At 43.2% G+C, this 10,654-nt stretch overlaps 2 protein-coding genes across 2 annotated transcripts; one reads left to right on the top strand and one right to left on the bottom strand.

Annotated features, from left to right (window-relative positions):
• Nucleotides 1–1,498: 1,498 nt before the first annotated feature.
• LOC311238723 (B-type lectin plumieribetin-like) lies at nucleotides 1,499–2,630 on the bottom strand. Its single transcript, XM_084326890.1, has 3 exons — nucleotides 2,600–2,630; nucleotides 2,246–2,339; nucleotides 1,499–1,872 (listed from the first exon to the last, which is right to left on the bottom strand). The coding sequence occupies exons 2-3, from the start codon at nucleotides 2,333–2,335 to the stop codon at nucleotides 1,612–1,614; spliced, it is 351 nt and encodes a 116-aa protein (XP_084183016.1). The 5' UTR covers nucleotides 2,336–2,339; nucleotides 2,600–2,630; the 3' UTR covers nucleotides 1,499–1,611.
• Nucleotides 2,631–6,995: 4,365 nt separating this feature from the next.
• Nucleotides 6,996–7,996, top strand: LOC311239643 (B-type lectin plumieribetin-like). Its single transcript, XM_084328020.1, has 2 exons — nucleotides 6,996–7,086; nucleotides 7,453–7,996. The coding sequence occupies exons 1-2, from the start codon at nucleotides 6,997–6,999 to the stop codon at nucleotides 7,714–7,716; spliced, it is 354 nt and encodes a 117-aa protein (XP_084184146.1). The 5' UTR covers nucleotide 6,996; the 3' UTR covers nucleotides 7,717–7,996.
• Nucleotides 7,997–10,654: the final 2,658 nt, after the last annotated feature.

The raw sequence follows: 10,654 nt of genomic DNA on the forward strand, positions 1-10,654 counted from the left end.
TGTGTGTGTGTGTGTGTGTGTGTGTGTGTGTGTGTGTGTGTGTGTGTGTGTGTGTGTGTGTGTGTGTGCGTGCGTGCGTGCGTGCGTGCGTGCGTGCGTGCGTGCCTGCCTGCGTGCCTGCGTGCCTGTGTGCCTGCGTGCCTGCGTGCGTGTGTGTGTACTGACTGCAGTAATGTATTTACGTCGGATGGAAGTGAAGCTCAACGCTCAATGTTGTGGTGAATCACCAAGCACACATTTTTCTGGAGCCACTGTGAGAGATAGAGACGCAGGAGCGGAGGAACACTGTGGGGACACCTGAGCATTGAAGCTGCTGTGTTGAACAGAACAGTTTTAGTCTCTCTAATGCTCCGTGGCTCCGTTGCTCAGTTGCTCAGGTAGGAAACTGTGTCTCTCAGCAGGTGCATGACGTTTCTCTGATTACAGAGCATATTTATTAAGAGTTGGTGTGCCCCTAGTGTTCGAAAGATAAATAATACCCTATTACCATAAATAATACAATTTCCAACATAACGGTTTTGGCTTCTACAGAGTACAGACACAACATAACTCATCCCATCAAGAGAGATAAGAACAGGGATGAGGGGGGAAGATAATGGATGGACTACAGCTGTTTGTGGAACGCTGCCATTTGAGAAGAGAAGATAGAAGAGAAGAAAAGATAAAGAAGAGAAGAGATGACAAAGAATAGATGCAAAGAGAAAAGAAAGAAGAGAAGAGATGAGATGAAAAAGAAGAGGAGAGGAGTGAAGTATAGAAAAGAGGAGAGAATAGAAGAAAATAGGAGAGAGAAGAGAAGAGAGGAAAATATGAGAGAATAGAAAGGCAGAGAAGAAGATAGAAGATAATGTAAAAGAAGAGAAGAGTCCAGTGTATGTGTTGATTTTGTGTGCGAGTGATTGTGAAAGAAATAGAGAGGAACTTGACTCAATGTTGGCTATTTTTTCACCTCCCATGATGACGTTGATATTGTTGATAAGACCAGTGTTTGTGAAGTGTTGGTGTTGTGAGTTATTGATTGCTTTAGGCAACTCATATGTGGTCTGTGGTTTCCATGTATGTCATGCTTTTTACCATAATTTAGACATTGAGGGATCAACACTGTAAGACAAGTTGCAAAGGAGAATAAGAGGGAGAGAGAAGTTATGAGGTAACGTGCCAGACAGCACAGCAAAAACACACTGCACACATAATATGCCTTTGATATGTGCTTTATTTTTGGTTGAGCACCTCCCAAAATGTTTCTGCCCGTTCCTGCTGGGCATGCAAGCTAGTGCTACACAAACACAATCTGTTTTAGCCATATCTTTATCAACTTACTTCATTGTCGTCAACATTTGATTCCAGCTAGGAGAGTAATAAATGGCAGGTATTTTCCCCCTGCATCTCCACTTTGTTTCAGTCTTCTCTACTATCTCACTCACAACCAACAATAGTCCAAGTTCACCCAGAAGAAAAAAAAAAGTCCAAAGCAAAGGCCAATCATAGTTCTGCAATGTCCATGTCAGCTCACATTTTGAACATTGGGCATACAAAGGGAATTCAGTACAGCCATGATGCTGTCACAGTGGCTCGATCTTCTCTCCCTGCTCCAGATGTGTTCCTGCAGTTTTACTTGAAGCCCTTGGATTGGGAAGAGTTCCAGACCTCCTCGCCATCCTTCTCGATCACCATGTTGCCATCATTGCGCATGTGCATGCGGCACATCTTGGCGGAGCCCTGGGTCTTGGTCTGCCACAGCATTGTGTTGTCCCTCTTGTACATGACGAAGTTGCAGTCTTCCTGCATGCACAGGCGCCAGGCGTCACGCTGACCAGCGGTGTCGGACACCCACATGGGCTTCCAGCCGTAGATCACGAAGTTACCGTCCTCCTACGAGAGTTGCACAGAGAAGTAGATGGAAGATAGATGTTACCAACACTGCTGTTATTAGAATTTTGAGAACTAAAAGCATCTGACTGAGTTGTGTGATAATAAGTACAAATAGGCTAGGATTCCAAAATAACCTGAATCTATCCCTTTGTCATTATAATGGTGTCTAATGATGTTGATGGCTGCTGGTAGAATTCTAAGATAATTTTGAGAAAATAAAAGAAAGAAATTCTTAAAAAATGTAATCCTGGATGAAAACCCAAATATATACAGTAAATCTTGAAACAAAGTATTTCTCCAAAGCACTGTTACGCTGTCTATTTTGCGTTGTTTCAGAGACAGAACACTGTCATTCCCAGCCCCAAGTACTGACCTGGAAAACAGCCTTAAATTCGTGGTTGTTGGACATCAGGTAGTCTCCCCTGCGGAGCTCATCGAACTTGGACATGTAGTTCCTGCTCATGATTCTGAAAGAAGAAACAGAGGCTTGAGACCAAGTGCTTGGACTCTCAATTATATTCTCATTCTCGCAAAAACCTTTGTTGCACAAAAGGAGAACTGCATACACAGGATAAAAAGTAGGCTTCAAAGAGGTCAAAGAGGTCACAGGTCAAATATACTGTAAAATATCTTATTTGACCACAGAGCAAAAAGAGGCAGAGGAAAAGAGCTGCAGAGGAAGAGAGCTGCAAAAGAAGCGTTAGACGGTCAGATTGTCTCTACTTACAGGCCGGTTGTGGACGAGTCTGACGCTGAAGCTGCAGCTGTGAGTGAAGTGTCTTCCAGTCAGAAACCTCTGGGTTTTATAGGCCCTGACCGAGCAGAGAGACAACCCACACCCTCTGTCGAGACCTAATCTAATTTGGCATTTACACAAGACGTGTTTTTAGCTCCGTAATTTAATGTGTGCCGTTGTGTGCCGTGGGTGTTGACAGCATCTGGGATCCTGGGATGAAAAAATTAAATGATTTCATACTGTATATTGAAATGCTTGGTATTTAATACTTAAGTATCTGCACATGGTTTAGCCTGAATAGAAATAGTGTTATGACACAGTTTCAGGGAGATATGAAATGGTAATGGCATGATATGAAATGGCATCCAATGTAATAAAAAAAGTCAACCAACGAACTCGATTCTTGTACCGGATCTCCTCTCTGGTAAACAAGAATACCCTGAAGACTCTGGCAGGAGCACTCATTCAGGGGTACTACGACTATGCTTGCACCTCATGGTACCAAAGCACCTCAAAGGCGCTAAAAACAAAATTACAAACATCTCAAAACAAACTGGTCAGACTACTGCTTGACCTTACTCCTAGAACCCACCTCACCCCTGCCCACTTTGACAACCTAGGATGGCTTAGAGTAGATGACAGAGTACAGCAACTTGCAATGGGCCTGGTCTACAAGATACACTACACGACCAAGGTACCCATGTACATGGCAAAATACTTCCCAAAGGTCAGTGAATACCACGATCACAACACCAGAGGGAGCTCCACAAATCATGTTAAACCCAGATTCGGCTCAAATAAGGGACTAAACACGTTTCGCAATTATGCCACATCAATGTGGAACGCCCTACCCAAAGCTGTAAAGGAATGTGGATCACTACCCACTTTCAAAACCTCTCTCAAGAGACACCTACGGGAGACTGCAATTCAACACTGGCCCCTGTAAATATCCTAACCCAACCCCCTCCAATGTACAGTCATTTACCTAGTATGGTTTTGTCAATAGTCCAATGTACAATTTTGTTTGTTTGTACAGAGTCTCCCCCCCCCCCTCAATGTACAGTTTTGCTTGTTTATACAGTGTGCCCCCCCCCCCCCCCAACCACCTCCAATGTAAATTACCCAGTATGGTTGTCAATATCCCAGTGTACCCAACCCCCCCCACCCAACCTCCTCCAATGTACAGTTTCTACGTCAAATGTATATACTCCCTTTTCTTGACTCCTTCTGTATCACAAACAGTACTGTATTTGCAAATCTGGTATGTCATAAATGTATAGATGTAGCAGTACTGACTATCTGTATGTCATGTATGTCATATATGTCCTGATGAATTGAAAATGGGGGACCCTGGTGTAAACAAGACGAAAGTCTTTCTCTGGTCTGCATCCCCTTAACAATTGTGTGTATTGAGCTGTACTGTATTGTACCCATTCTGCAATCTGTTAATAAAGTTTTCAATCAATCAATCAATCAGTTACAGCACAGGCTCAGGGGCCCAAAGGTCGTCAGACCAAGCAAACCCCATCGTTCCAGAGTTGGCCCCTTGTGTGGGGAACTCAAAAGTCCGCCAGTAAAAGCTGTTAGCGCTACATAAGACTTATAGTCTAGACCAGAGGTTCCCAACCTTTTTTCCCCCAGGGACCCCCAAACATCTCTGATGAAATTCCTGGACCCCCCTCCTAATAAAATACCATAAAATACTTTATTTTTTGTCATTTTAATACTTTTTTTTGTCATTTTAATAACAAACTGCTTATACACAGGCATATGCATCATAATTAGACCCACTATGCTTCTTTGACTTGTGCCTTCAATCAACAAATCTCATCTTGCACCATATGTATTTCAAAATGTTGGCCAATATTCAAATCCTGTATTCATCCTCTCAAATCAGGCCCTAATGGTGAACGGTTTGCATTTATGTTGAATGAAGTAAGAATCCACTGCAGTAAAAATATCCTCACCTCGAGTGGTGGTAGTAAGGTTGACTGACATGAGAATGTCCTGCTTCAGATCCTCATTTTCGATATACTGCACATAAACGATGAGCACAGCCTCGTCTGCGACAGTTGTAGTTTCATCAAGTTATATGGCAAATGGACCCTTTCTAAGCTTTTCTGACAGCTGCTGCTCGCAATCACTTAACATCTTATCAATTCGGTCTTTCACTACATTGTTCAAGAGTGGTACTGATTTTAGTTTATCCGCCACCTGTGGGCCGCACAGTTTCTAAACCATTTTGATGCAGGCTGGTTTGATGAGCTGCTCGCCAATATTGTGCGGTTTCTTTTTGCAATTAAAAGCGAACACTTAAAGGAGGCTTCGGTAGCCTTCTGTAAATCACTGCCACCCCTGCTCCACGCTACTCTAACATCAACGGGCTTGTTCGCCTTGAGAGACTGTTCTTTCCTCCGAAAAAAGTCCGGATCCTTCCCAACGGTTTCTGGGTGCTTAGACGCCTGATGTCTCTTCAGCTTGCTGGGCTTCAGGCTCGAGTTTGCCTTCTTTTCTCCACAAATCACACACTCGGGTCGTTTGTCTGGTCCCTCAGTGAAGCCCATGGTGATGTAATTTTCGCGATTGCTGTAGGTCCTAACTTTTATTGCAGATGAGCTGCCGTCATCTCCTTTTCGTTTGTCACACATTTTCGCCTCTGGCGGCTGACTGCAGACGAGCCGAGAAAGTTAACTAGCGTGCTAGGCTAGCTACGGAAAGTGATACAGTCAACTGATTCGCGTTTTAGCGGCTACCCGGTAGCCTACTGTTAACGTTCAAAAATCATGTCTAGATGTTTATTTATTTATCTTTATTTTTTATTGTAGTGGAGAGACTATTCATGCTTCTGATGATAAAAATATGCTAATTAAATATTTCAATAAAAATAAAATAAAAAAAAGACCTCAAATCATCTGTGGTCTGGCGGACCCCCTGCGCCCCCTGGCGGACCCCAGGTTGGGAATCACTGGTCTAGACACACAGGCTCCCTTACATACTGTATTATATTTAGGGATAGAGATTGATGACCAGCTAAAGTTAAATGAGTGTGATGCTACTGTGGCTTGCTGTTGGAGGGTTTTATATCCCCATTATACCCAACAATCACCACAAATTGGTGTGGATGGCACTAAATATGTTTCAATGTAGGCTGTTGCCAATATTTTGCATGTGGCTGCTAGACCGACATACATCCATGTCCAAGGAAGAGAACATGGTCCGTGAGACCACTAAACCGCTCCAGGTACACAGAAGCTGCTAATTTGTCAGATGTGAGAGATGGACGTCACTTAAAATATTTCTGTATTTAGGCGCATCGATTTGACAATTTGGTCCATCTTTTGCTGCATTCATCTCACACCTGTCTACTCACCATGATTCCGTCTATCTTCATCACAGGTTAGCGGTCACCATCAGGATCATAGCTCATGGAGGAAGACAACAATCTAATGCTGCACATTTTTAAATGGGATCAGCCACCGCCTCATGCATAGTCACAATAGTGTGTGAAGGCCTGTGGAACTCCAGTCTGAGTTTCTTCCACAACCCTCAGTCGCTCAGTGGCAAGCAGACGATTTTTGAAAGATATGGAACTTTCCCAACATGGATAACATGGATGGGAAACACATTCTCGGCATGGATAACATGGATGGGAAACACATGTCTCTGCAGCGACTACTTCTTACTATTTACAAGGGCCATCACTCCATTGTCCTGCATGTGACACCAAATACAGGTTCACCATGGTAGATGTGGGTGATACAGGTTCCCCATGGTAGATGTGGGTGATACAGGTTCATCATCGTAGGCTCCATGCTGCTGGAACAAAGACTAATTAATTATTTAATAACGTCAAAAGAAAGAAAGTTTTTTTTTTTGCTTATTTGCTTCTCATATCACACAAGTTAAAATGTTGAAGAAAATACTACATTTGGATCCCAGGTGCTGTTAACACCCACGGCACATAGCAACAAATTACGGATCTAAAAACATGTCTTATGTAAATGCCAAATTAGATTAAGTCTCGACAGAGGGTGTGGGTTGTCTCTCTGCTCGGTCAGTGCCTATAAAAACCAGAGGTTTCTGACTGGAAGACACACACTCGTCCACATCCGGCATGTGAGTAGAGACAATCTTAACTCTTATTTTGCAGCTCTCTTCCTCTGCAGCTCCCTCTGCCTCTTTTTGCTCTGTGATAAAATAAGATTTTGTAAGATTGGTTTATATTTGACCTGTTTTAGAGCATCAGTTTTCTTTTACAGTTACTCACTGAAGCCTACTTTTTATCCTGTGTATGCAGTGAATGTTTTGTGAAGGTTTTGTGAGAGAATGATAATAGAATTGAGAGTCCAAGAACTTGGTCTCAAGCCTCTGTTTCTTCTTTCAGAATCATGAGCAGGAACTACATGTCCAAGTTCGATGAGCTCCGCAGGGGAGACTACCTGATGTCCAACAACCACGAATGGAAGGCTCAGTTCCAGGTCAGTACTTGGGGCTGGGAAGGACAGTGTTCTGTCTCTAAAAGTGTGCAAAAGAGTGCAAAAGAGTGCAAAAGAGTAACAGTGCTTTGGAGAAATACTTTGTGTGTCAAGATATACTGTATATATCTGGGTTTTCATCCAGTTTTTTGGGGACAATTATTTTATTTATTGTTTTTACCAGTAGCCATCGACATCATTAGACATCATTAGAAAGTTAAAGGGATAGTTCAGATTATTTTGGAACCCTAGCCTATTTGTTATTTATTATCACACAACTCATTCAGATCCTTTTAGTTCTCAAAATTCTAATAACAGCAGTGTTGGTAACATCTATCTTCCATCTACTTCTCTGTGCAACTCTCGTAGGAGGACGGTAACTTTGTAATCTACGGCTGGCAGCCCATGTGGACGTCCGACACCGCTGGTCAGCGTGACGCCTGGCGCCTGTGCATGCAGGACGACTGCAACTTCGTCATGTACAAGAGGGACAACAAGATGCTGTGGCAGACCAAGACCCCGGCCTCCAGCTTCAAGATGTGCCGCATGTACATGCGCAACGACGGTAACCTGGTGATCGAGAAGGATGGCGAGGAGGTCTGGAACTCTTCCCAGTCCAAGGGCTTCAAGTAAAACTGCTGGAACACATCTGGAGCAGGGGGAGAAGATCAAGCCACTGTGACACCATCATGACTGTACTGAATCTCCCTTTGTATGCTCAATGCGAGCTGATGCGGACATTGCAGAACTATGATTGGCCTTTGCCTTGGCCCTATAATGTACTTCCGTATTTATCTTGTTGGGCAGACTTTAGACTTGGACAAATATTGTTGGTTGTGAGTGAGATAGTAGAGAAGACAACAACATTTACTCTCCTGGCAGGAATCAAATGTTGACGACAATGAAGTTGATAAAGATATGGCTAAAACAGATTGTGTTTGTGTAGCACTAGCTTGCATGCCCAGCAGGAACGTGCAGAAACATTTTGGGAGGCAGGTGCTCAATAAAAAATAAAGGACATATCAAAGACATATTATGTGCAGTGTGTTTTTCCTGTGCTGTCTGGCACTTTACCTCATACTAAACCTCTTCTCTCTCCATCTCTCTTATTCTCCTTTGCAACTTGTTTTACAGTGTTGAACCCTCAATGTCTAAATTATGGTCAAAAGCATGACATAAGTGGAGACAACAGACCACAGATGAGTTGCCTAAAGCAATCAATAACTCACAACACCAACACTTCACAAACACTGATCATGTATCAGGGTGCAGGTTATGACCAAATACAGTATTGTACAATATCAACATCATCATGGCCGGTGAAGAGATAGCCATAAATACAATGAGTCAAGTTCCTCTCCATTTCTCTTCCAATCACTTGTGTACATAGGCACACACACAGCAAATTGGGGAAAAATCAATAGCATGCTTGTCCCCCAAAAACACCAAACCTGAAGCCCCTCTTATTATGTGCTGGACTCTTCTCATCTCATTTAATCTCTTCTCTTCTCTTCTCTTCTCTTCTCTTCTCTTCTCTTCTCTTCTCTTCTCTTCTCTTCTCTTCTCTTCTCTTCTCTTCTCTTCTCTTCTCTTCTCTTCTCTTCTCTTCTCTTCTCTTCTCTTCTCTTCTCTTCTCTTCACTTCTCTTCTCTTCTCTTCTCTTCTCAAATGGCAGCATACAGCAAACAGCTGTAGTCCATCCACCCCCCCCCCCTCTTCTCATCTCTCTTGACGGGATGTTGTGTCATTCATTGAGGCTTTATTATCATTACCGAGCTACGTTGTCAGTTGACAACACAGGAGCTTCAATGCTCAGGCGTCCCCACAGTGTTCCTCCGCTGCTGTGTCTCTATCTCTCACAGCGGCTCCAGAGAAATGTGTGCTTGGTGATTCACCACAACATTGAGCGTTGAGCTTCACTTCCATCCCACATAAATACATTACTGCAGTCAGTACACACACACATTCACATTAAATGAAATTAAGTGGAGTAAAAAGTGAGAGAGAAACAGAGGATCATCTATGTCAGGTCATGTTCATGGAGGATCATAGCCTTTTCTTTTTAAAGATGTATAAGGGGCTGATGGTGATTGAAGGCTGCTACATTCCAGCCCATTGGCTCCTCCCAATGGTGCGAGGAGGACTATGGACAGCTTCACACACACACAGCTGTCTCCCAATTACCTCATTAGCTCAGGCCTTTCATAGAGAATAGGCAAATACCCTCAGAGTGTGTGTTGGCATTGGCAAGGGAGGGAAAGAGCTCAGCTCCGATGGACAAAAAGGAAAGTAGTCAGGTGCTCCAATGGGAGCCATTAAAAAAATATGTTTTACCATATTTCAGTTTTTTGTTTAAATAAAAGCCCATGGCCATTGTCCAATGGGAGCTTCAGTTCTTGGCTAAGTGTGTTTGATTATTGTACAACCATATTGCTCCTTCCACCTACCCCTTCCTGCTACTTTTGTTACACATGGCTGAATTATTCAACAGCTTTCAATGTTTTTTTTTGGCACTGGGAGTCTTAAACCGAGGCCACCGGCACAACATAATAATAATAATTTAGGACCTGCTCAGAAATCATCAATCGGCACACATGCGATGCATGCATGCAATTCGTATCTGCGATTAACCCATCCCGTCGTCCTTCCCCCCCAAGGGCAGCCGGGAGCAGACAGGCGTCAACGTGAGCCGCGCCAGGGGACCAATCCAAGTGCTCCTGTCCGTCTTCGTCAAGGACGCCACAGCGTTAGCGATCTATTGTTGTGCATGTTTTTCCATTGGGTTTTTATCTTATCGGGGGGGAAACCCTTGCGAGCACGGGGAGAACATGCAAACTCCACACAGAAAGGCCTGGGAGATACCCCACCTGGGTAACTGGCATCATGGAAACCTGGTCCCCAAGCGGGAATCGAACCCTGGACATTCTTGCTGTGAGGCGACAGTGTTAACCACTACACCACCGTGCATATGATTTTAGGATTAGCCTAAAGACCCCTGGAAACAACAACAGACTCACGCAAAGTGACAACAACTCAGCCACTGCTCACACATGAGTGAGATATCAAACAATATCAAAATGCATCAGTGATAAGTTCACAACAGACCACCCTGAGGAATATCTAGTGTAGGCTTTAGCGAAATCCATTTAACGTTACCATATGTACAATCTGTACAATATCTGCGCACTTGTTCACTATGACCTCACTACTGACCTCCTTGACAGCAAGTTGTTAACACTTTGATCGCCATGGTTAAATTCATAATTTACCATCCCTAGCCAGCTTTATTTGTCTATGGAGAAGTTCCCCTTCTTTGCAGGGCTATAACTTTTTAAATTCTATTGCTAAATTGACATTATTATGGCCCATTCAATGTCCTATATCCATTGTTCAGGGTGTAGCAACGATATACTTTTTCATTCACATATTCATACTAAAATATGGTCTAAAGTATAAGTATGTTTTTATCATTTTCTGCAGCTTTCTCCAGAACTTGATTTATAGCTCCAAATGCATTATATTGATGATCAAATACAGTTTGGTAGCGATCAGTGCCAGATGAAGAATTTCA

This window comes from Notolepis coatsorum (genome assembly GCF_963971535.1).
Source record: "Notolepis coatsorum genome assembly, chromosome: 13".
NCBI classification, from domain to species: Eukaryota; Metazoa; Chordata; class Actinopteri; order Aulopiformes; family Paralepididae; genus Notolepis; species Notolepis coatsorum.

What these genes read in the sequence shown, in the direction of transcription:
- LOC311238723 (XM_084326890.1), bottom strand. Translation starts at nt 2,335, where the DNA reads ATGAGCAGGAACTACATGTCCAAGTTCGATGAGCTCCGCAGGGGAGAC. An exon ending in AATTTAAGGCTGTTTTCCAG is followed by an intron (nt 1,873 to 2,245) that starts GTCAGTACTTGG and finishes CAACTCTCGTAG; the next exon opens with GAGGACGGTAACTTCGTGAT.
- LOC311239643 (XM_084328020.1), top strand. Translation starts at nt 6,997, where the DNA reads ATGAGCAGGAACTACATGTCCAAGTTCGATGAGCTCCGCAGGGGAGAC. An exon ending in AATGGAAGGCTCAGTTCCAG is followed by an intron (nt 7,087 to 7,452) that starts GTCAGTACTTGG and finishes CAACTCTCGTAG; the next exon opens with GAGGACGGTAACTTTGTAAT.